This window comes from Callospermophilus lateralis, chromosome 2 (assembly GCF_048772815.1).
Source record: "Callospermophilus lateralis isolate mCalLat2 chromosome 2, mCalLat2.hap1, whole genome shotgun sequence".
NCBI lineage: Eukaryota > Metazoa > Chordata > Mammalia > Rodentia > Sciuridae > Callospermophilus > Callospermophilus lateralis.
In genome coordinates this window covers 153,408,111-153,434,764 of record NC_135306.1, presented here as the reverse complement: position 1 = coordinate 153,434,764, position 26,654 = coordinate 153,408,111, and the positions used below count along the sequence as shown (strand labels likewise).

General features: G+C 38.3%; 3 protein-coding genes and 1 pseudogene across 3 annotated transcripts; all 4 read left to right on the top strand.

Moving 5' to 3' along the window:
• The first annotated feature begins 1,789 nt into the window (after positions 1 to 1,789).
• On the top strand, positions 1,790 to 3,168 carry Hbe1 (hemoglobin subunit epsilon 1). Its single transcript, XM_076844085.1, has 3 exons — positions 1,790 to 1,906; positions 2,010 to 2,232; positions 3,040 to 3,168. Exons 1-3 carry the CDS (start codon positions 1,815 to 1,817, stop codon positions 3,166 to 3,168), a joined length of 444 nt encoding a protein of 147 aa, XP_076700200.1. The 5' UTR covers positions 1,790 to 1,814.
• A 3,380-nt stretch (positions 3,169 to 6,548) lies between these two features.
• Positions 6,549 to 7,980, top strand: LOC143391383 (hemoglobin subunit gamma). The gene is made up of 3 exons (XM_076844083.1): positions 6,549 to 6,649; positions 6,773 to 6,995; positions 7,852 to 7,980. Exons 1-3 carry the CDS (start codon positions 6,558 to 6,560, stop codon positions 7,978 to 7,980), a joined length of 444 nt encoding a protein of 147 aa, XP_076700198.1. The 5' UTR covers positions 6,549 to 6,557.
• Positions 7,981 to 20,453: 12,473 nt separating this feature from the next.
• Positions 20,454 to 22,539, top strand: LOC143388737 (hemoglobin subunit beta-like; annotated as a pseudogene).
• A 2,056-nt stretch (positions 22,540 to 24,595) lies between these two features.
• On the top strand, positions 24,596 to 25,922 carry LOC143391382 (hemoglobin subunit beta). The gene is made up of 3 exons (XM_076844082.2): positions 24,596 to 24,759; positions 24,882 to 25,104; positions 25,664 to 25,922. Exons 1-3 carry the CDS (start codon positions 24,668 to 24,670, stop codon positions 25,790 to 25,792), a joined length of 444 nt encoding a protein of 147 aa, XP_076700197.1. The 5' UTR covers positions 24,596 to 24,667; the 3' UTR covers positions 25,793 to 25,922.
• The last annotated feature ends 732 nt before the right edge of the window (positions 25,923 to 26,654 follow it).

Sequence of the window (26,654 nt, the reverse complement as noted above, 5' to 3'; positions counted from 1 at the left end):
AGATTCAGCAGCCTGGAATAATGCCAATTTGTGGAGTGTAATTGAAGCAGATAAAAATTTCTAGAATCACAGCAATAAGGCAAGCAAAATATTCTCATGTGCTAAGAGTGTTCATGATAACATACATAAGAAACAATCATAAATACCAATGCAGAGTTGTACAGCAGAGCAGAACAGAACTCTGGATAAACCTGGAATACGGAGACTTGGGACTCAGAAGCCTTACTGCTAAAGGAAAAAGGACCAGCAGCACCTAGGGTGCCAAAATGAAATAAAACAAACAAACAAACAAACAAATAAATAAATAGAAATTTCTACTAAATAAATAAAAATAGACCTGTAGATCAAGAATCTTTCAGTTCTGGGAAAAAGGAGCAATAGAGAAGTAAAATGGTAGAAGCAGATAAAGAACTACCTAGAAGCAAGAAATGGGCAGGGAAAAATAGACTATGGTAAGAAGCAAATATTTTTCTGGAATTTTTCAACTCTGCTTCCTTTGTTCCCTCAACCATGAGCTCAGTACAGATGAAGTGGAAATATGCTTATGTCCTAGGAGCGTTTGTATTACATACATAATATAAATCTTTTATATATATATGGATTAAATTGAATACATATAAATGTGTGCTTTCAACTTCAGCTCCACTGTGTAAAAAGCTACCCAGTTATCACAATGGGGTCATCAGAAACAAGGGCACTAGGGGAATTTGAAGGCTACAGCAAACACAATATATCCCAATTATGATCAATTCACTTGTTCCTCAGATTGATCACAAATCCTGGTTCTAAATTATTTCAGTCCCCTCTGCAGTCCCAGTATAGGTGGGAAAGACAAGCAAGAAGAGAGCCCAGGGAATATAACCAAGGCAACAAATTTCTCCTGAAGTCATAGATGGAAAGAGTGAGGATTCTCTAAAAGCACAGAGTATGATCTTGTTCTGTCCATCCTCTCCGGGAAGCCACCCAATGTACTTTGGAACTGGGGCAGTGGCCCCACTGTGGGTTCTTTGATACTGTGTTCAGCATCCAGAAGTAACCTGGTATGCTTCTTCTCTCTGGTGAAAACTAAGATCCAGAAATATCAGTTGCAATAACTTCTCAACAGAGTAAGAGTTACATGTGTTTTAACTTTCTTCCCCCTTGACTTCATTGTTGATCACTGTTAAGATTCTTTTTTTTTAGAGAGAGAGAGAGAGAGAGAGAGAGAATTTTTTAGTATCTATTTTTCAGTTTTCAGTGGACACAACATCTTTATTTTTTTATGTGGTGCTGAGGATCTAAACCAGCACCCTGCACATGCCAGGCGAGCACATTACCGCTTGAGCCACATCCCCAGCCCTGTCAACATTCTTAAACCAAATATTAAACTTTTTTGTTTTAACTGAAACTTATTTTCCCATCTTGGGCTTAGTTCCTCTCGGTAGGTCTTTCTTGGAAAAAGCAGATGAGAGATGAGAAATACGGGCATTATCCTGGAAGATTATATGTGGAGAAAAGAATGCAAGGATAAGGAATAAGTTAAAGATCATGCTGTGGTTGGATGAGGAGAAAAAAAAACACCAATAAAGATATCTGAGGATCCAGCATGCATGATCACAAACTCGTGGTGGATTCTTCAGGGGCTGTCCCTCTCCTCTTCTGGCCCCGCCCATGAGGGCCACAGCTCCTCAACCTTGACCAATGACTTCAAGGAACTGCAGAGAACAAGGGGCCAGTGTTTCAGCAGTGAAGAATAAAAGACGTGACTCCTAGCCGCAGAACATACCTGCTTCTGACACTTCCGTAATCACCAGCAAACTCCCAGACCTGACATCATGGTGAATCTAACTGCTGAGGAGAAGAACCTTATCTGTAGCCTGTGGGGCAAATTGAATGTGGAAGAGACCGGAGGTGAAGCCTTGGGCAGGTAAGCACTGGATCATGATGAATGGGAGAGAAGGGTGAACATGACTCTGGCACATGAATTAGGAATGTCTCTAATTTTGAATCTGTTATTTCTCATATTGCAGGCTCCTTGTTGTCTACCCTTGGACCCAGAGATTCTTTGACAGCTTTGGCAACATGTCCTGTCCCTCTGCCATCATGGGTAACCCCAAGGTCAAGTCCCATGGCAAGAAGGTGCTGACTTCCTTTGGGGACGCCATTAAGAACCTGGACAACCTCAAGGGTGCCTTTGCTAAGCTGAGTGAGCTGCACTGTGACAAGCTGCATGTTGATCCTGAGAACTTTAAGGTGAGTTCCAGATGCTCATGCTTTCTTTATAGCTTTGACTTGGGGCCAAAAATGGGAGCTGAGATTTTGATTGGAAATATTAGCCAAGACCTCAAAAATCATCCGCCCAGCTTGGCAGTAGAAACACAGATATCTCGAAGGCATAATTAAGACAAACCTGATTCAAAACTATTGACAGCTGAGGTCATTTAGAAGCCTAGATATTCTTAAAACTACTCAGAAAATTCTGTCAGAACTGAATGTGTTTTCTCTGGAGAATAATGTTAGACAATAATAGATTTGTGCAAGGAAAAATGGACTTTTTTTTTTTTTAAATATATAGGCCAAGGGTTTTCCCCAAGGAAACGGAATTGCTGTATCAGTGTGGATCTTAATGATTGAAGTTTAGGAAAAGATCTTGGGGAAAGTTTTAAGGACAGATTTTCTCAAAGAAAATATGAAAAATTCTCTAAAATATATCCAATTCCCATTAAGTGTTGTGATCAAGTAAAGACTTATTCCTTAGTTGATGGGAGATTCTAAATTGCCATTGAGAATTCTCGTAGCACTAAAATCGTGTGTTTACAGAATTTGGGTGAATGAAGAAAAAAAGAAGGAAGGAAATAAAAAATGATTAAATGGAAAGAAAGGGTGAGGATATAAGGATGTAGAATGTTGCATTGGGGGGACAGATTAACTTAAACCTAAGCTTAGCTGAGGTTGTCACTGTGAAGAAATATAGGTATAAAGTTAATTTTTCTCCTACAAATTCTCTTTGGAAACTCCTACTCAACCTGCCTATGTGTCATTCTGTTTTTCATCTAACAGCTCCTGGGTAACGTGCTGGTGATTGTTCTGGCCACTCACTTTGGCAAGGAGTTCACCCCTGAAATGCAGGCTGCCTGGCAGAAGCTGGTGTCTGGAGTTGCCAATGCTCTGGGCCACAAGTACCACTAAACCCGCCTCCCTATTCACCAGTGCTCCCGTGTGTCCCCAGTACCCTCCTTCTGTACATGGGGACTGAGCTCAGCCTTGACAGCATAGCTTCTGCTTAATAAAACATTTCTTCAGTAATTCAAAATTGAAAGTTTTGTCTTCTCCATCTTTTACTCTTTTGTACTGAGAAGTAGGAAGAGACATAGGAAGAAATGAGAGTTTCTTTGAGAAGTGTATAGAGACACATAAAGTCAAGTATATATTATTAAAAGATCAAGGACACTAAGATGGGGAAGAATTTCTATGGGTGTGGGGAAATGGTGAGTTAAGTCAGCAGGGACTTTGTGGGATAGTGTGACAAAAACTTGCTATAGAGGGAAAAAAGGAAGTGGTAAATGATACCTGAGAAAGCAGATTTGTAGTACAAGCCAAATTTCATTAACAACAACAATAATAATAAAGTCTTGTGGGATCTGAGGTCTAGGATAGGATAACTATTTTAATTTATTCTAATATCCACCTTGAGCAGCTAGCTTGTCAAATGTGATATGAAACTGTTTTAGAGGTATGGGTTGAATTGAGTGATGACTGAGCGCTTTCTAGAATAAGTTCCCATGATTCAACAATAGCTTGCTCTTTTTTATACTAATGGAGCACCATGGCTAAGACACATGAAATAATTGTACATTATATTCTGATAGAATATAGCACACTAAAATGAAGTTATAATTAGTATATATGTGGGGACATTGGGGGATGAGGAGATGAAAACTTTATGTAGGAGAAATCTACATGAATACTTCAAGGCTCATGGACTAAAACCAACAAGTCAGGGATTGGTGACTTGCATGAAACTGCCTCTTTGAAAGGAGAGTATCAGCAAAGAGCCAATAGTGCAGGACCTTGACTATAAAAATACAAGCTATTGCTGCATCTGGTGGTGCACACCTGTAATCCCAGGAACTCCAGAAGCTGAGAGAGGAAGATCACAAGTTAAAGGCAGACCTCAGCAACTTATTGAGTCTCTCAGTAACTTATCAAGGCCCTGTCTCAAAATTTAAAAAAAATTTTAAAAAAGAAAGGACTGAGATATAACTTTCAGTAGTAAAGTGCCCCTGGGGTTCAATCTCCAGTACCAAATAAAGAAAGAAAGAAAAGTAAAGAAAAAGCTATATAAGCTATTATCATGTTATTGGCAATAGTAAAATAGTAAACAATGAATATTCTTAGAATGTTCAGTGACTCAAGAGATAAGATTTTTAGGGCAAAGTAATATGCTTACACATGCAAAAACCATGCAAGTGAGGTTGTAAGAATCTTTCTCAAAGCAGTTTGAAACCTGAAGAGAAGGAGGGCCTCCTTGTGAGGTGCAGCATTCAGTTCAGTGAAGGGATATTGTGGAAAGCAAGTCTTTAGGTCAAATTTATAGACACTAGACATGAATGATGACTCAGAGGACATAACAGAGCAGGTAAATCTGCAAACATGAAAAATGGACAAAAGTAGAGTGAGGAAGCAATGGTACCAGATTGGTTGGAGTGGATGAAAAGGAAGTGGCAGATAACCCAAAGTCCAATCCTGAGTGAATTGAATAGTCTGAGGCCAGGCACTCACCCACTCCTCATCTGGGATGCTGCATTAGCAAATGAATCACTCTGAAAGAGTGCTATATTGCTCAGAGTCTTTACCTTTAAGTCCTGAGCCAAACTCTCATATCAAGGATTGAAATGAGTACACTGTACCAGTTGCATGCCAAACCTTGGCAAATATAACTACCAGGAATTTCATTGCCTGCCCACATTGATTAGGATTTGTCCTGTAAATTAATTTTTAATTTGACTTTATTACTTCAGGAATGAGAGACACATAAACATTGTAGTTTCAGGTGATAAGAGCCTGGGTCTCTCTGAGCTCTGTTGCCTTTCAATATGCCTCTAAACAGAACAAAATTACAAAATATACACGAATAAATGTATCACAATAAATTGTACTTTCATATATATCTATAAAGCATCAATTTAATAAAGAGTTCATATATAAAAAATCAAAAAATAGTATATATATATATAAATAAAAGGAAGATCAAAAGTGTAGAGGAAGGGGAATTGGGGGATTGAGGAGAAGAAAAGAGGAGGCACTGGAAACTGAAATAGAACAAGTTAAACTCCATGCATGTATGATTATGTCAAAATGAACCCAATTATTATGTATAACTATAATGTGTTAACAGGAGGATTTAAAAAGTATCTATAGTTATATTTGATCTGCAGGTCTGCAAAAAAAAAAAAAAAAGCAAATTTTTTTAAAAATGTAGTTTTTGTCCCAGTTGTGAGAGTATATGTGGACTGTTAGTCAATGTAACAAAACAAAACAAAAACCCCAAAACCAACTCTGACTCTATAGTTGTTTTGCAAACACTTAGAGAAAGCAAAGGAGGTGATTCCTAGTACTATGCCTTAGAATAAAACTGGCTGACACTATTTGAAAGATAAATCATGCAAGGTAATAATACCTACCAAGAGACCTCCCACCACTCTTCACTGAGCATAGAAAAGCTACCCCCAGACCCTGGATCAACAGCCAGCACCCACTTATCCAGTGGGAATGCATATTGCCTGGTAACTACACAGTGCATTGACAGGGAAGCAAAAATGTGTGCTCAAAGTAGACATGCTTTATTTATTTTAGGCTGAATCTAGGGTTCAGTCCCATGTTGTGTTACACAACACTAATGTATTTCTGCACTAAAACTGATGCTTTACAGAAATCATTTTCCTAAAACTATTGTGAACTAGGGAGACAGTGGCCTAAACCCATAAAGAATGTATTCAAAGATCAATATAGCACTTTTCCCTTGGAAACCATTCCTACCTGTATGACATTTATATTTGCTCCATCAGAGATATTAAACATTGTGCTTAAATAAGAATCTCCTAATAACTGAATTTTTTACATAGGTGTCTATGCTTTAACCTCTAGGCCTCTCTGAAACTAGAGACAAAAACAGAAAAGGCTGGAAAGGAAGACCTAGAACATTCTCTGACAAGAGAAGGAAAACTATCTAAAGAATAAAAAGGAAAATTGAAACAATTGACTTGAAGCAGCAGAAAGACCCTAAAAAAAATGTTAGCAGTGAAATTCCTTTGAGGGGGCCTCCCTAGCACTATCTTAACATGGTTGTCTGAACCCTGCCCTGCTCAAACCACACCCCCTGTGTGACCAGCCTTGCCTTTGACCAATAGCCTTTGTTATTGACCAATAGCCTCAGAATATGTGGTGAGTCAAGGGGCCACAGCACGGGGGATGAAGAATAAAAGGACGTGCCTTCTAGTAGTTGGACATGTCTTCTAGTAGTCTTCAGTTGCTTCTGAAGCATCTGAGATTATCGATAAGCTCCTAGACCAGACACCATGGTTCATTTCACAGCTGAGGATAAGGCTGCTATCACAAGCATGTGGAGAAAAGTGAGTGTGGAAGAAGCTGGAGGAGAAACCTTGGGAAGGTAGGATCTGGGGGCCAGGACAAGGGAGGGTAGGAAGGAAACTGCAACTAGCAGAAATCTAGGCATCTTGTTGGGATTTGTGAGACACCCTGACTTTCCAATTATCATTGCTCTATCTCATAGGCTCCTGGTTGTCTATCCCTGGACCCAGAGGTTCTTTGACAGCTTTGGAAACCTGTCCTCTGCCTCTGCCATCATGGGTAACCCCAAGGTCAAGGCCCATGGCAAGAAGGTTCTGACTTCCTTGGGAAATGCTTTAAAGGACATGGATGACCTCAAGGGTGCCTTTTCCCAGCTGAGTGAGCTGCATTGCGAAAGGCTGCATGTGGATCCTGAGAACTTCAGGGTGAGTCCAGGAGATACTCAATTCCTTTTGCTTTCAGCCTTGGGAAAGCTTAGATAATTAAGCATTGATCTGAGCATTAGTGAAGTTACCTGTAGAGTGTGACATATTCTGAGATATTGAATTTGGGAGTAAAGCAACTGCAGAGGGCTAACTCAGCTGAGACCAAGTGGTACTTGGGCCTAAGGTGTGCTTCTAGAAGTCTAGAGTACACTCTGTTGGCTTTGAGAGGATAGTTATGTAAAGATGGAGAAGATCAGTTTTTAAAATGAAACTCTTATAGGATGAATCCTTTTCTACAAGAAAATTCTTTTTCCCTCTTTTTAATTCATTTTAAACCCTGTTGAAAGCAAGAAAAGAGCGGCTATAGAGAGGATATTCTCATGTTGACTCAGTAAAAGGAAGAAACCTAGGCCAAGCATTGCTAAGGCAATTCCCATATTGATTGGACATTTGTGTGAAGTGTTTCTAATGCTCAACTTACAACTCCAGAAGAGGGGTTATGTGTCTCAGACAGACAAATAACTGGAACATTTGGACTGCATTGGGTTTGGAAAGATAACTGATAACCGTGTTTTTTTATTTTTTTAAGTCCACAAAATGTGGGGCTTTGGGTGGTAAGATATAAAATTTCAAATCATGATAAACACATTTAAATTTAAATATTTAAAGCCTGATTAGTTCCACAAAGGGAATGAACTACCTGTGTAGTTTGGGTACCTGGGCTTCACCTCAGGCTTTGAGGGAAATTGACATATGCGTAGTTCTGAGTGAGAACTGGGTGTTTAGATAACAGGAAACCAGTCTAGATCTCTCTGTTCACTGTGCTTATTATCTATTGTCTCTTTCCACTTCACAGCTCCTGGGAAACATGCTTGTGATTATTCTGGCAAAACATTTTGGCAAGGAATTCACCCCCCAGATGCAGGCTTCCTGGCAGAAGATGGTGGCTGGAGTGGCCAGCGCTCTGGCCCACAAGTATCACTGAACCTCCCACCCGTAGTGCAGAAGATTCAGAAAGAAGTTTTCTTTCCAATAATAACAAAAATAATAAAAGTATTCTTTTAAGAAATATTTTGTGATTACCTTCAGTTCTATTTTTACATGTACTTTTAAATATATAAGCACAAAGGAATTTTATGTTGAGGTCATGTGTGTGTGTGTGTGTGTGTGTGTGTGTGTGTGTGTTCTCCATTAATTTTTGTAAGAGGTGTAGATTTTACTGAGAAAATAAAAGAAGGACAAGCACATGTGAGTTCCCCAAGGGAAAGCACAGGTGCAGGAGAGCTCTGGTGGGAAGGAAGAACTCTATGGTACAAGGTGTCTCAGAACAAGACAATTTAGAGTAGAGGAGGAGCAATTCAGGGAGGACCCCCAAGGGCTAGTCTGAGGCACTGTAGCAAGAATGGGCTCAATGGAAGAAAATTATTCCAGGCTTAGGAGGTCTTCTATTGGCTCTTGTTTTTCATAGCACTTTAAAAAAATATTTTTGTAGTTGTAGTTGGTACAATATCTTTATTTATTTATTTTTATGTGGTGCCGAGGATCAAACCCAGTACCTCACATGTGCAAGGAAGTGCTCTACCACTAAGCTACAGCCTCAGCCCCTTTTCATAGCACTTTTTTGGCTAGAGTGGGGGTTGGAGGGGAAAGCTCTTGCCCAAGTCAATTCCAGAGAACTGGCCCTCATTTTTCTGAGGAAATGTATATATTAAGTGTTGGTGTGTACCTCATGAAGGTTGAATTAATCCTTATGAGAGACAATGCCAAAGTGTGCAAATTATTTGTAGCATGTCAAGGAAAAGACATTATTATAACCTGCTAGGAGAGGTGGGGATACTTGTGAGGAAAATAAACCAGCAGATCAGAAGCTGCATCAGTGTACTGAGCAAAAGACCAACACTGTGAGAGCAAAAGGAAGTGGGAAGAATTTATATGTATTAGTTGGGAAGGCAGATTAACAGGAGTTCTCCATATATATAAGCAAAAATGTGAGCAGTGCATAAGTATTATGGGAAGATATGTCTGGCTGTGGGTGCTGAGTAAACTAGAGATCATATTAACATTAGGTGTACTAATCTCCATTGGTTTCAATGTCTTGGAATTAAATTCTCACCCAAGTCTCATCTATAATACCAAATAATATATCTGAGGCCATCTCCATGTCTTGGATTCATCTTATTTTTCCTTAGTACATTTTTCTCTGGACTTTTAATGCCTTGACTATAACAAAGTAGCAATATTTTTATTGTTTGCTTGTCTTTCTTTCTTTTTTTATTTCCCAGCCTCAGAGTTTTGCACTGGCCTTTCCTGCTTCTGGGAATTTGCTTCTGAACTACTTCTGGCTGACTCCACTTTACCATTAAGTCACTTCAAAGGTGACTTTTTAATCTAAGGCTATCTTATAATAGTCACCTATAGTCACTTGGTATCATACTATTGCTTGCATTTTCTTCTTGTCCTATAACAGTATGTAAAATTCTCTTATTTGTTTAATCACTTAGATTGGGCCCTTTGGTAGATGTAACATCCATGAGAACACATGAACTTTCTGTCTTGTTCACTAAAATTCTCAGTGTTTAAAACAGCACACAGCATGATTGGGCTCAATAAATATTTGCTCTTTAAAGCATATACAACAATGAAGGATTATTAGATTCTGTGGTGCTGATCTAGTATTGATGTGATCAAGGTCCGGATGCCAATGGAAGCAATGAACATAGACATAAGTTAGAATTGTAGAAAAACTATGAACAAGAATAAAAAATATCTTGAAAGTGACTGTCTAGAGAGGAGTCACTGTCTGGTTTACTGGTTTCACATACAGAGTTTTAAGGTCCCTGAGTTGAGAGGGATAGCTGAGTAAACACACCATGTTGGAGATGAGCATTAAGGCCATTGGAGAGCAAGTGCCCTAAGCCACCCTGCCTTAGTCCAGGCCCAATAATGTGTACAGGAAGTATTCTTGTGGTGAAAATTGTCTCTTCTTTTTATTTCATAAATCTTTGGTCTTAAAATGAGCCACCTCCCAAGGTTTGACTCAGACTTTATATCTCTGTAACTAAGTACAGAATCTTTCCTTTATGTCTCGGAACCAAGCCACTTTGAGCCTGAGAGCTCATAGATACTTAGTCTCTCATGGCATAACAACTTCTGGCCTCTTGATCATTGTTGTTATCCGTACGTCCTATTTAAATTTTTCCAAATCTAAGTAGATAAAATATTTCTCACTGTATCAAGTAGGCAGAAATAATTTATTTTCAAATAACAAATTTAGGTCTAATATATTGGGTCTATATCTTAGAGTGTTAGAATGCTCCAATAAATATTTACTACACTGTAGTTTTTATAAAAATTAATCTCAGGAACAAAGAAATTTGTTTTCTGGAGCTCTAAGAGTGGGAAATAGATCTGAGAAAAAATAATAAAATGAACTACTCCTTCTACCATGAGAAGTGTCTATCCTGTAACTGTTTCTTTAAAATGTGTGAAACCAAAGTACCTCAGGCCACGGCAGCATTAGTATGTGTACTACTGTTAATGAAGTCTGCCTCACCTGATGAGATATGAGGAAAAGTTATGTACAACACAGGAGACACAAATATACACTAAAAACAAATCACCTACTCCCAGGTCTTGCCATGGGATCTTGTATTTCTCTATCCACTGATCATATAAACACTTCTTGCCCACAACACTAAATTGAGTATTTGATCACATGAGTGAGTAGGCATGAGGCCACAAATGTTCACTCATATAATGGATGAAAAACATTTTGCTTAGACTGTGCATATATTATTAGTATAACTTAAAAATAACAAAGTAATGCTCACTTTTTGTCTCATTAAGGCAAAAGAGAATTGAAATGAAAAGTCAAGCCTTCAGAAGTAATAAAGATGAAAAATAACCCCAAGCCCTTAAAAAATTTACTTAACATTTTAAAGAATCAATTTTCTTGCTTATAAGATAAGATTATTCTCACCTTCTCAAATGGTATAGAATTTCAAGGAAGTATTAGTAAAAACATTTTCTGTCATTTTTTAATGGGTAATAATAGTAGTTTACACAACATACTGTGGCTTGTTTCTGTATGCCTTATTCCATTCTGTACCCTTGACCTGGCTGTATTCTTTATTAGTTACAAACTTAAATATCTAAATATTTCCTTTTGGATTGCTCAAGTGTGATCAAATACAATATGCCCAAGACTGAGGTCACCAAGAGATTGTGCATGTGGGAGAGAAGACTGTAGCAAGTAGATAGACTGTGCCTGAATTAGAAATTGAGTTCCAGAGCATATCCAAAAAGTATTCTAGTTTGAGTGTTATTTTTGAAACAAACAACAATACTATGTTCCAATGGATGAATGCCCTGACTTTTTTTAAAGAAGTTAATATTTATCTGCTTGATAAACTCAGATGAGGCCCATCCTTTTCTAGAATATTAGGAATTAGCAAAGCTTGAATAATTGGAGTAAAGCAAATACACTTTAAGACACACACACACACACACACACACACACATATATATATATATATATATATATATATATATTTTTTTTTTTTTTGAGGACTTGTAGATTTGTCTGTGCCTCTGTGTGAGTTGGGTGGTCAGGGGTGCAGAGGTGCTGCAGAACATTCACAGGATGGGAGTGAGATCACAGGTATGAAGGGGTAAGTGAGCTCATGGCACTTGAATTCTGGAATGGTCCAGATCTGATGAGATATGAGGAAAAGTTATATACAGTATAGGAGATCTGAGCCTGAGGTTTTTAACAGAACCACATTTATCGATACTCATCCTTTCTCATAAGTTATTTTGGCTTTGTGTACTTGAGCTGTTGATAGTCTTATGATAACTCACAGTCTTATCCCTAGAGAACCCAGGCAACTGAAGAAAATTTCTGATCCCACATGAGTCACAGTGAGCAGCCTTCCCAAGAGCAGCTACCCTGCCCTGAGGCCTGAATGATAGTATCTACAGCAGTTGACAGTAGAGGAGAGTTGCCACAGAAGAAAGCAACACAGGAGAAAGATTATAGAGCACAGAAAAGAAAGGGATCTTAAAAAGTGCTAAATTCTGCCAAACAAGATTTCAAAATTGTAGCTTTGACAATTGACTCTTTGCAGAAAAATATAAAAAACTTTATATATTATTTTTAGTAAGATCTGTGGGTTTTAGGGACAGGATGCCTGCAAAGGATGCATTAGAATTTCTCTAGAACATCTTTTTACCCCATCTACTTGACTGATCTCTGGCAGGAGAGGTGTGAAAAAGAATATTGAAAACAGCTTGGATGTAAAACAGTTATAAGATTAATTCAGATTTTAATATAATAAAACCCAAGAATCTAAAGGTGAAGTTAATCTATTATTATTATTATTATTAAAAATATTTGAAAGACCTCTTATCCAAGAAAAAAGAAAATGAAAATTTTACTAATTTCCTTGGAATAACAACCAATACAGAATCCCCTTTTTTTCAGGGTAACCTAAAATATTAGTATAATTGGGTTTCAAAGTGGTAGAGCTGAAAGGATGAGCTATCTCTGTGAAACATGTGTTGCCAGGGAAAAATAAGGAAATTTCTAGACTTTGGGTTCTCAGAATCAGGAGGAGACTATAAAGTAGAAATATGGTAAGAGAAATTAAAAAGCATTCCTCCTTTTTAAAAGGAAATGGGAAGGTAAGCAAGGGACAAATTCCAGGAGGTAGAGATGATAGAAAGTGGAAAGATGACTAAGAGAGTCCTCCAGGAAAGTTGAGATCTTGAACTTCCCTTGGAAAATGCTGGTTGCCTTTGCTTTTTAAATTATGTCTTCTAATAACAAAAAGCAAAAACTCTACACTTAAGAAGTTTTTTCTATCCACTTAGCACTGTATTATGTGGTACAGAAAAAGGAGGGGAAGGAGAACACTACTGGAAAACCTGGAGAGAGAAAGAAAACCTATATAGAGAAAAAGAGACTGAGGGCAAGAATTTTAACCAAGGACATGATTCTCAAACCCAGCATTCCTGGAGGCCTAGGGGGAAAGAAATACCATAGCCAAGGGCAGAACGTCTTGTCACCTTCTGACCATTAGGTTTAAGTCAGAGAATCTTCTCTGCTTTCACATTTTCCCAGATGACTCCAAGCAGAACCATCCCTCATTAGTTTCCCATATGAAAACGTTGCTTCTGTTCATACTACACACAACTTCGTGTTGTAAATGGATTTATACTAATTTTTGTTTTTACTGTATTAAGGGTTCTTTATAATTCCATAACTGGTTCACCAAAACATAATCAAGAAACTATTACACAAAACATGTTTGGATTCAGATTTATTCTATTTTTGGAGCATTGTGTATTTGATTAGGTGACCAAATTAAACAAACATACCCAAGAAAACATCAATGAAATCTGCCTCTGCCCAGATCAGCCTCAGCGTGACCTGGTAGGAGCCCAGGCCCAGAGTTGACCCGATCCATCCCACCTACCAGAGGACCCTCGAGAGCTCAGATTGCAGCCAGGACCACCTCTGCCCATGGGTAGACACCTGTCTGAGCTCAGAGCCCAGCCCAGATCCACTTCTGCCCAGATTCACCTCTGCTGACCTACATGGGAGCCCAGAGCCAGGGTAGGCTGGGGTTCATCCCACCCACAGACTGCTGGAGCCCAGGCTCCACCCAGGACCACCTCCACCCATGGGCAGACTCCCACCTGAGCCCAGGAGGCCTGGAACCCCTGCCCCCACCTGGGAGCCCAGGCCTAACTTACTTGGATCTTGTGACACTGCAGCCATCCCCATAGCCTTCCCCACACAGTAGCCTCTACCTTGGAACAACAGACAGGGCCTAGAAGCAGCTGTATCTTGTAGCAGGCATCACAAAGCCAGTGTAAGGCCCACCCTTTTAGCCCCATTTCTGAAAGAAGTTGCATCCATCTTGGGATACCTCCACTGCTATCTCAACTTACCTCCGCTATTGCTGCCATCCCTTTAATTGCAGTAGCATCCATTGTGGGAAACCAGCAGGGTCTGGAAGCCCAACATCAAGGTAAGGTGTGGTAAGCCATTGTTGTAGATTGTGGCCGCCATTAGAAGATGGCGCCTGCTTCCACTGTGGCCTGTAGTAAACAGCTCCTTTTATGGAGAGTTGGCACGCTATCCCTTGCCACCCTATGAGAAAGATCCACGTGGCGGCTTAAGATTGGTACGTGGGAGGCTTTATTAGGCTGTGCTTGGGTGCTCGGGAAGGAGGGGGGTCACTAGAAGATACTTTAATCAAGGCCCGAATAAACTGCTGAAAGAAGAATCCTGTGTCGTGTGTTCCCTTGCTGGCGAGGGGTCGCGACAGTAAGGTACAGATAATCTATATGGATACTGCAAGATTATAGGGCAGAAACTGTAATATCTCAGATCCACATAGCCAGAAAGGAAGACACAGAGACAACATGAATAAACAAGAGAGAAAATTGCCCCAGACAAACCAGGATACTATAATAACTGAACCCATGGATGGTGAAGTTGATGAAATGTCAGAGAAGGAGTTAAGAATGTTTATAATTAAAATGATCTGAGATTAAAGAATGACATAAATGAGCAAATACAGGCAAAAATTGATCACTCCAACAAAGAGAAAAGAGAGCAAATACAGGTGTCTATTGATCATACCAACAAAGAGATAAGGGAGCAAATACAGGTGTCCATTGATCATACCAACAAAGAGATAAGGGAGCAAATACAACTAATAAAATATTTATATCTATCTCAAGAAAGAAAGAGAGATTCTGAAAAAAAAAAACAATCAGACATCCTTGAAATAAAGGAAACAATAAACCAAATAAAAAACTCAATATAAAGCATCACCAATAGGCTAGATCACTTGGGAAAGAAGATCAGATAATGAAGACAAAATATAAAACCTAGAAAATAAAGTTGATCACACAGTGAAGATAGTAAGAAACCATGAACAGAACATCCAAGAATTATGGGATAGCATCAAAAGACCAAATCTAAGAGTTTTGGGGATACAGGAAGGCACAGACTTTCAAACCAAAGGAATGTACAATCTCTTCAATGAGATAATATCATAAAAATTCCCAAATATGAAGAATGAATTGGAAAATCAAATATAAGAGGCTTACAGGACACCAAATGTACAAAATTGCAACAGATCAACACCAAGAGACATTATAATGAAAATGCCTAGCATACAGAACAAGGATAGAATCTTAAAGGCCACAGAGAGAAAAATCAGACCAATTTATATCTCAGCACATTTTTCAACCCAGACCCTCAAAGTCAAGAGATCGTTGAACAATATATACCAAGCTCTGAAAGAAAATGGGTACCAATCAAGAATCTTATATCTAGCAGAATTAAGCCTTAGATTTGAAGATGGAATAAAAACTTTCCATGATAAACAAAGTTTTCGAATGTACAACTAGAAAGCTTACACTAGAGAACATCCTTGGCAAAATATTCCAAGAAGAGGATTGAAAAACAAGGATGAAAATCAGCAGATGGAGGTATTACAATAAAGGAAAAATCAATCAAAGGAGAAACTAAGTCAAGTTAAGTACCAAAAATAAGCAAAAATGGCTGGGAAAACAAATCATATCTCAATAATACCCTGAATGTTAATTTACTAAACTCATCAATCAAAAGACAGAATAGCAGATTGGATTAGGAAAAAAGACCCAACAATATGCTGTCTCTAAGAGACTAATCTCGTAGGAAAAGTTCCACAGACAGAAGGTGAAAGGTTGGGAAAAATCACACCACTCACATGGACATGAGAAGCAAGAGGAGTTTTCCATCCTAATATCAAATAAAGTAGATTTCAAGCTAAAGTTAATCAAAAGGGACAAAGAAGGACACTTCATACTGCTCAAGGGAATCATACGCCAACAAGACATAACAATTATAAATATATGCCCTAAACAATGGAGCATCTACCTTCATTAAACAAAATCTTCTCAAGTTCAAGAGTCAAATAGACCACAACACAATAACTCTGGGTGACTTCAACTCACCTCTTTCACCACTGGATAGATTTTCTAAACAAAACAAAAAAGTATAGAACTCAATAATACAATCAATAACTTGGACTTAACTCACATATAGAATATTTCATCCTTCAACAAGCGAAAATACACTTTCTTCTCAGCAGTACATGGACCTTTCTCTAAAATAGACCATATATTATGCCACAAAGCAACTCTTAGAAAATACAAAAAGGTAGAGATACTACCTTGCATTCTATCACACCACAATAGGATGAAATTAGAATTCAGTGATAAAATAAAAAATAAAAGCGACTCCAATACCTGGAGACTAAACTATATGTTACTGACTGAACAATGGGTTGCAGAAGACTTCAAGGAGGAGATTTAAGAATTCTTAGAGGTAAATGAGAACACTGATAAAACATATTGAAATCTCTGGGATACTATGAAGGCAGTACTAAGATGAAGGTTTATTGCGTGGAGTTTATTCTTTAAAATAAGAAAAAGTCAACAAATAAATTACCTAACATTACATCTTATAGCCCTGAAAAAGAAGAACAAATCAACACCCAAAGCAGTAGAAGACAGGCCATAAAAATCGGAGCTGAAATTAATGAAATTGAAAAAAAATTAAAAAAATTGACTAAACAAAATTCATCACATCAGTAGACTTAAGTTAGTTCTTTGAAAAAACAAATAAAATTGATAAACCTGTAGCCATACTAATGAAGAGAAGGAGAGAGAAAACTCAAATTACTAACATCCATGATGAAAAAAGAAATATCACTACAGACACCACAAAAATACAGAAGATAACTAGAAATTATTTTGAAAATCTGTACTCCAATAAAATAGAAAATATCGAAGGTGTTAACAAATTTCTAGAGTAATGTGATTTTCCAAAATTGAATCAGGAGGATATACACAATTTATACATCAATTTCAAGCGATGAAATAGAAGACACCATCAGAAGCCTACCAACCAAGAAAAGCCCAGGACTGGATGATACACAGCTGAGTTCTATAAGATCTTTAAAGAAGAACTAACATTAATACTTTCAAATTATTTAATGACATAGTAAAAGAGGGAGCACTTCTAAACTCATTCTTTGAGGCCAGTATCACCCTGATTCTCAAATCAGGCAAAGACACATGAAAGAAAGAAAACTTCAGAACAATATCTCTAATGAACAGAGATGCAAAAATTCTCAGTAGAATTCTGTCAAATCGAATACAAAAACATATAAAAAAGATAGTGAGTCACAATCAAGTGGGGTTCAACCCAGGGATGCAATTTCCAATTCAATATGGAAATCAATAAATGTAATTCATCACATCAGTAGACTTAAAAATAAGAATCACATGATCTTTGGAATAGATTCAGAAGAAGCATCCAACAAAATACAGCACCCATTTATGTTCAAACTACTAGAAAAACTAGGAATAACAGGAACATATCTCAACATCATTAAAGCTATCTATTCTAAGCCCCATGCCAACATCATTCTAAATGGAGAAAAATTGAAAGCATTTCTTCTAAAAACTGGAACAAGACAGGGATGCCCTCTTTCATCACTTCTATTTAACATAGTTCTTGAAAAACTGGCAAAAGCAATTAGACAAAAGACATTAAAGAGATATGTATAGGAAAAAAAGAACGTAAATTAGCACTATTTGCTGACAATACGATTCTATACCTGGAAGACCAAAAAAACTCCACCAGAAAACTCTAGAACAAATGAAGTCAGCAAAGTAACAGGATATAAAATCAATACCCACAAATCAAAGGCATTTCTGTGTATCAGTGACAAGTCCTTTGAGAAGAAAATGAGGAAAACTACCCCATTTACAATAACCTCAAAAAAATAAGATACTTGGGAATCAATTTAATAAAAGAGGTGAAAGGCTATATAATGAAAACTACAGAACCCTAAAGAAAGAAGTCAAAGAAGACTTTTAGAAAATGGAAAGATCTACCTTGATCTTGGATAGGCAGAATTAATATCATCAAAATGACCATACTTCCAAAAGCACTATACAGATTTAATGCAATTTGGATCAAAATTCCAATGACATTCCTCATAGAAATAGAAAAAGCAATCATGAAATTCATCTGGAAAAATAAGAGACCCAGAATAGCTAAAGCAATCCTTAGCAGGAAGAGTGAAGCAGGTACCATCACTATACCAGACCTTAAACTACACTGCAGAGCAATAGCAACAAAAACATATATTGGCACCAAAATATACTTGTAGATCAATGATACAGAAGAGAGGACCCAGAGACAAACCCATATAACTATGGTTATCTTATATTAGACAAAGATGCCAAAAACATACATTAGAGTAAAGATAGCTACTTCAACAAATGATGTTGGGAAATCTGGAAATCCATATGCAATAAAGTGAAATTAAACCTCTATCTCTCACCATGCATATAACTCAGCTCAAAATGGATCAACGACCTAGGAATTAAACCAGAGACACTGTGCTTATTAGAAGAAAAAGTAAACCCAAATCTCCGTCATGTTGGATTAGGCCCCAACTTCCTAAAAACAAGAATCAACAAATGGGACTTACTTAAACTAAAAAGTTTTTTCTCAGCAAGAGAAACAATAAGAGAGGTAAATAGGGAGCCTACATCATGGGAACAAATTTTTACTCCTCACACTTCAGATAGAGCCCTAATATCCAGAGTATACAAAGAAATCAAAAAATTAGACAATAAGATAACAAATAACCCAATCAACAAATGGGCCAAGGACCTGAACAGACACTTCTCAGAGGAGGACATACAATCAATCAACAAGTACATGAAAAAATGCTCACCATCTCTAGCAGTCAGAGAAATGCAAATCAAAACCACCCTAAGATACCATCTCACTCCAGTAAGATTGGCAGCCATTATGAAGTCGAACAATAACAAGTGCTGGCGAGGATGTGGGGAAAAGGGTACTCTTACACATTGCTGGTGGGACTGCAAAATGGTGAGGCCAATATGGAAAGCAGTATGGAGATTCCTGGGAAAGCTGGGAATGGAACCACCATTTGACCCAGCTATTGCCCTTCTCGGACTATTCCCTGAAGACCTCAAAAGAGCGTACTACAGGGATACTGCCACATGGATGTTCATAGCAGCACAATTCACAATAGCTAGACTGTGGAACCAACCCCGATGCCCCTCAATAGATGAATGGATAAAAAAAATGTGGCATTTATACACAATGGAGCACTACGCAGCACTAAGAAATGACAAAATCATGGAATTTGCAGGGAAATGGATGGCACTAGAGCAGATTATACTAAGTGAAGCTAGCCAATCCCTAAAAAACAAATGCCAAATGTCTTCTTTGATATAATGAGAGCAACCAAGAACAGAGCAGGGAGGAAGAGCAGGAGGAAAAGATTAACATTAAGCAGAGTCATGAAGTGGGAGGGAAAGGGAGAGAAAAGGGAAATTGCTTGGAAATGGAAGGAGACCCTCATTGTTATACAAAATTACATATAAGAGTTTGTGAGGGGAATGGGAAAAAATAAGGAGAGAAATGAATTACAGTAGATGGGGTAGAGAGAGAAGATGGGAGGGGAGGAGAGGGGGGATAGTAGAGGATAGGAAAGGTAGCAGAATACAACAGTTACTATTATGGTATTATGTAAAAATGTGGATGTGTAACCGATGTGATTCTGAAATCTTTGTAATGTTTTGAATAACCAATAAAAAAAAAAGACTCCTATAGTGCAAGAATTAAAATAAAGAATCAATAAGTGGGATGGACTCAAACTAAAAAGCTTATTCTCAGTAAAAGACACAGTGAGTGAGGTGAATAGAGAGCCTACATTTTGGGAGAAAATTTTTCCCACATGTACATCAGATATAACACTAATATCTAGGATAATATAAATAACTTAAAAATCTTAGCACCAAAAAACCAAATAACCCAATCAATAAATGTGCCAAGGAACAGAACACTTTTCAGAAGATGATTTATAACCAATCAACAGATATATGAAAATATGTTCAACATCTCTAGCAATAAGAAAACTGCAAATCAAAGCTCCTATAAGATTTTTTCTCACTCCGGTCAGAATGTCAGCTATTAAGAATACAAAAAATAATAAGTGTTGGTGAGTATATAGGGAAAAAGGCACATTCATCCATTGTTGGTGGGATTGCAAATTGGTGCAGCCAATATGGAAAGCAGTATGGAGATTCCTTGGAAAACTGGGAATGGAACCACCTTTTGACCCCGCTGTCCCTCTCCTTGGTCTATACTCTAAGGAACTGAAAATAGAATACTACAGGAACACAGTCACATCAATATTTATAGCAGCACAATTCACAATAGCTAAACTGCAGTACCAACTTAGATGCCTTTCAGTAGATGAATGGATAAAGAAAATGTGGTATATATAAACAATGGAATACTATTCAGCATTAAAAGAGAAAAAAAATCATGGCATTTGCAGGTAAATGGATGGAGTTGGAGACTATCATGGTAAGTGAAGTTAATAAAGAACCAAATAAAGAATGTTTTCTCTGATATAAAGATGATGATTTAGAATGGGGTTGGGGGGAGCAGGGGAGGATTAGACAAACTCTAGATAGAGCAAAGGGGTGGGAGGGTAAGGGAGGGGGCATGGGTGTAGGAATGACAGTGGAATGAGATGAACATCATTACCCTAAATATATGTACAAAGACACGAATGGTGTGGTTTTACTTTTTGTACAACCAGAGATATGAAAAATTGTGCTCTATATGTATAATATGGATTGTAATGCATTCTGCTGTCATATATAATAAATTAGAATAAAAAAGAAAAACATCAACAAATTAATGGATGAATGAATAAATGAATGAATGTTTATTTTCTTACAAGGAGAATTTAATTCAAATCTGGGGAAGAATGATAAACTTATAACTATGACACAGGCTTTATTCATTCTGTCTGTGGATCATTTTGCATATTGTTGAGAAACAGGAGGAGATTTATCAATACACTTTTATGCTGAACCACAACAGGAAAATTCTTCTATTTGTCTTTGTAGCCTTTCCCAATTTATATAATAAGAAAATTAAGAAAAAAAATCTCTAATAGAGCTACCAGGCAGTTATTTCAAAATTTATACAAGTTGCCCAGGAAGATGTTTTTAGGAGTAATTTGAACTGCTAGTATGGGACCAGAATCTGTAGAGGGAGGATTGAGAGCCGGTAGTTAAACTCCTAAGGCAGTGCTAGAACTCCCAAGGACATGTATGGCTGTCATCAACCAATCCTGACTATGTTGGGCCACATAACCTTCTCATTAAGGCAGGGAAAGCAAGAGTACAGTCTGGACATAAAAGACAGAGCAGGGCCAGCTACTGCTTACACGGCTTCTGACACATTTGTTTGCTAGCAATTCCAGAAAAAGACACTAGAGTACATCTGACTTATAATGAAAAGCCTGCCATTGGTGTCCTGTGGGGCCAGGTAAATGCAGATGAAGTTGGTGGTGAGGCCCTGTGCAGGCAGGTATCAATGTCATAAGGCAGCTTAATGGTAGGCGTGGTGGGGGATGGAAGCTGAGCACGTGGAGACAGACATCTCTGACAGGCACTGACTTTCTCCATGACCTGGCTCTTTTCACCCCCTCAGGCTGCTGGTTGTCTACCCATGGACCCAGAGATTCTTTGATTCCTTTGGGGACCTGTCCTCTGCATCTGCTGTTATGGGCAATGCTAAAGTGAAGGCGCATGGCAAGAAGGTGATTGATTCCTTTAGTAAATGTCCTGAAACACCTTGACAACCTCAAGGGCACCTTTGCAAGTCTCAGTGAGCTGCACTGTGACAAGCTGCATGTGGATCCTGAGAACTTCAAGGTGAGTCTAGGACATCCCCTCAATGTGATCCTTCCTTTTCCTCCTAAGGATAAGTTCATAGCAGAAGGCTGTTATAGAGACAGTTAGGGACAGTTTCTTTTTTCTCTATTGACAACAATTGTTTCTTCTCATTTCATTCTCCTTTTCCAGTTTTCTTTTCTACAATTTCTGTGCTGTCTTCTTTCATTAAACTTTTTGTATTACATTTGTAAATTAAAAATCATTCATCTTTTAATTTACATTTAAAATTTTGTCTTCTTTAAAATAGTCTCTGATCTCTCTTTCAAGGCAAGGAAGACAAGATTGTCATGCTTCTTTGTATGGTGTTAAAGAATAACAGAAAAGAAAATTAATTTTCTGAATTAAGGAGATAGGAAAGAAAACTTATGCATATAAATTCTGACAGACAGAAGAATTCTTATCTATTAGCAGCAGCTAAGTTAAACTATCATTCTGCTTTTAGTTTACTATTGCAACAATAAGCAAACTGGAGATGAGGTTGGAATATTCTCTGTCCATGCTCAGACTCTCTGTTAACCATATTCACACCTCTTCTTTTTTCCCACAGCTCCTGGGCAATGTGATTGTGGTTGTGCTGGCCCATCACCTGGGCAAGGATTTCACCCCGCAGGTGCAGGCTGCTTTTCAGAAGGTGGTGGCTGGTGTGGCCAATGCCCTGGCTCACAAATACCACTAAGCTATCTTTCCTGCTGTCCATCTCTTACAAAAGGCCTTTTGCCCCAGAGAACAACTACTATATAGTGGAGAACTTTTGAAGGCCTTTAAGCATCTGGCTTCTGCCTAATAAAATCACTTTTTGTTGCAGTGATGTATGATATGTTTGTGTCTTTTATTCATGAGGGAAAGTGGAAAGACAAGGCATTTAAGACATAAAGGGCTTAGTTCAGACCTTGTTCTAATACAACTGTATCTTGGAGTCTATGAAAAAAGGGAGACTGTTAAGAATGAATGTATGTGGGAAGCTCTCTGCTTTCTATTCCTTACTCACAACTTATAAAAGGATTTAAGTGAAACTTTGGTTCAGGGGTTAGGTTTTTACTATGTTTTTTTAAATTACCTATTGTCTTCAATCTTCCTCTTTGTGTCTCTTCTTTCTTCAGTTTCTTCCCCAGAACCTGAGCCTTAGTTCACCAAGTTCTCCTGCTTATAGATTCCACTACTCCCCAAGGTTTTCTTTCCTTGTTTAAGCCTTAGTTACCTCTATTGTCTCAAAGAGATCTGTCTGGGGAAGGGTAAATAGAAGGAATTGGTTTGGCCACTGTGTCTTTGTGAACTTGTTCCCTTCCTCTACTATTAACAGTGACCAAAAATCTGCAATACTGGTCTCCCTGGTGCCTTCACCCTTCCAGAGCCTGCATTGGAAGGACTAGGCTGTCAATAGTGCGATGACTGTTGGGCTCAGGGGACTTTTATGACTTGATATTTATTGTTGTCTTACAATCTTTATTTGAGCCCACGCCAAATAGAATTCCTGTTTTTCCTCAAGTTGTTTATCTTTGATATATGAGAAGTTATTAGAGATCTGCTTTCTCCCTTAGCCTTTCTTTAATGGCTCTTCTGCCTCTGTATTTATCAGTGTTGCCATGAGCAACGCATTCTAGCTTCATTTCCTTATTCAGTATGCACTTCAGTATATGCTACATTCTGGAAGGATGAGTTTTAAGTGGTCCCTGTCTTCTCTTCCACCTCAATTCTGAATCTAGCTGGCAAGCAGAAAGTAATGCATATAATAAGTGATAACTAATTGTGGAAGAATTTGTATCAGGTTATACAGATTACAGTATGAAGCTACCCAAATAAAGTTAAATTATCTTTTATGTGTGCAAAAATCAATTTAAAGGGGCTCCACCTTTTTGAAACTGTCTTTCTGACTTTGTCTTTTGTTCTTCACTAATTATTCATAACTTTAATTGCTTAGGTGGTTTACACTCTCATTGGCAGGATGAATTTCTTAATGAGGTGCTGACTATGTCCCACTTAGCTTCTGCTAATTTAACACATAAAACTTTGTGTTGTAAATGGCTTTACGCTAATTTTTATTTTTACTGTATTAAGGGGTCTCAATGTTTCCATGTCTTGATCAACAAAACCTAATAAAGTATGTATTGCACAAACATGATTGGATTTAGATTTATTCTGCTTTTCAAATATTATTTGATTAGAAGAACAAACTAAACAAACACACACAGAAAAACATCAAAAATTGAATGACTGACTGAATGAATGAATACTTATTTTCTTAGGAGGAGGATGAAATCCAAACCAGGAGAAGGAAGACATACTTAGAATCATGACAGAGCCTTTATCCATTCTGTTTGTGGATTATTTTATATATTCTGGAGAAACAGGAGGAGATCACTCCGCATACTCTTGCTAAAACACAACAGGCTAATTCCTTCTATAATCTGTGCCTCCTTTCCAAATTTATATAATAAGATAATTATGGAAATAATATCCAATAGACCTACCAGGTAGTTATTCCAAAATTAATATAAGTAAAGTTGCCCAGGAGGATGATTTTAGGGGCAACATGAACTGCTGGGATGGGACCAGTAGATATGTAGAAACAGGACTGAGAGCCTGAAGTCAGACTCCAAGGCAGTGCCAGAGCTGCCAAGGACTGTTATGGCTGTCATCATCCAAACCTCACCCTGTAGGGCCACACCCTAGTCTTGGCCAATGAGCTCTTTAGGGCAGGGAATGCAGGAGTCAAGGCTGGGCATAAAGGACAGAGCAGGGCCAGCTGCTGCTTACACTTGCTTCTGACACACTTGTGTTTGCTAGCAACCCATAAAACAGACACTATGGTGCATCTGACTGATGGGGAGAAGGCTGCCATTAATGCTGCCTGGGGCAAGGTGAATGCGGATGAAGTTGGTGGTGAGGCCCTGGGCAGGTGAGTATCCATGTCATAAGGCAGATTGGGGTGAGGAGGGGGATGGAAGCTGAGCATGTGGAGACAGACATCTCTGACAGGCACTGACTTTCTCCATGACCTGGCTCTTTTCACCCCCTCAGGCTGCTGGTTGTCTACCCATGGACCCAGAGGTTCTTTGATTCCTTTGGGGACCTGTCCTCTGCATCTGCTGTTATAGGCAACCCTAAAGTGAAGGCGCATGGCAAGAAGGTGATTGATTCCTTTAGCAATGGCCTGAAACACCTCGACAACCTCAAGGGCACCTTTGCAAGTCTCAGTGAGCTGCACTGTGACAAGCTGCATGTGGATCCTGAGAACTTCAGGGTGAGTCTAGGACATCCCTCAATGTGATCCTTCCTTTCCCTTCCTAAGGATAAGTTCAGAGCAGAAGGCAAAGGCATCGGTGTTTGGGACAGTTGACCTTTCATTCTTTACTTACAATAATTGTTTCCTCTCATTTCATTTTCATTTTCCAGTTTTTCTTTTCTACAATTTCTGTGCTGTCTTCTTTCATTAAACTTTTTGTATTATATTTGTAAATTAAAAATCATTCATCTTTTAACTAACATTTAAAATTTTGTCTTCTTTAAAATAGTCTCTGATCTCTCTTTCAAGGCTAGGAAGACAAAATTGTCAAAAGTGTTAAAGAATAACAGTGAAAATTAATTTCCTGGATTAAGGAGATAGGAAAGAAAACTTATGCATATAAATTCTGACAGACACAGAAGAATTCTTATCTATTAGCAGCAGCTAAGTTAAGCTATCATTCTGCTTTTAGTTTGCTATTACAATAAGAAGCAAACTGGAGATGAGGTTGGAATATTCTCTGTCCATGCTCAGACTCTCTGTTAACCATATTCACACCTCTTCTTTTTTCCCACAGCTCCTGGGCAATGTGATTGTGATTGTGCTGGCCCATCACCTGGGCAAGGATTTCACCCCACAGGTGCAGGCTGCTTTTCAGAAGGTGGTGACTGGTGTGGCCAATGCCCTGGCTCACAAATACCACTAAGCTACCTTTCCTGCTGTCCATCTCATACAAAAGGCCTTTTGCCCCCAGTGAACAACTTCTATATATTGGGGAACTTATGAAGGCCTTTGAGCATCTGGCTTCTGCCTAATAAAATCACTTTTTGTTGCAATGGTGTATGATATGTTTGTGTCTTTTATTCATGAGGGAAAGTGGAAAGATAAGGCATTTAATACATAAAGTGCTTAGTTCAGACCTTGTTCTAATACACCTGTATCTTGGACTCTATTACAGAAGGGAGACTGTTAAGAATGAATATATGTGGGAAGCTTTCTGCTTTCTATTCCTACTCACATCTCATAAAAGAATTTCTGTGAAACTTTGGTTCAGGGGTTAGGTTTTTGCCTTGTTTTGTTTTTTAATTAACTGTTTTCTTCAGCCTTCCTCATAAGTTTCACTTCTTTTTTTATAGAGTTTTTTTTAAATATCTTCACTTTTATTTATTTATTTTTATGTGGTGCTGAGGATGGAACCCAGGGCCTCATGCATGTGAGGCAAGTGCTCTACTGCTGAGCCCCAGCCCCAGCCCCAGCCCCAGTTTTTCTTCTTTATCTAGTTTCTTCCCCAGAACCTCATATATTTAGTCCACCAAGTTCTCCTGCTTATAGATTCCACTACTCCTTAAGGATTTCTTTCATCTTACACTGGACCCATTGCTACTTTTCTCCTATTGTCTCTATTTGCCTGTATTGTCTCAAAGAGATCTGTCTGGGGAAGTAAGTAGAAGGAGGTGGTTTGGCCGCTGTGTCTTTGTGAAATTGTTCCCTACCTCTACCATTAACAGTGATCAAAAATCTGTATTGCTATGGAGCCTTCACTCTTCCAGAGCCTGCATTGGAAGGAC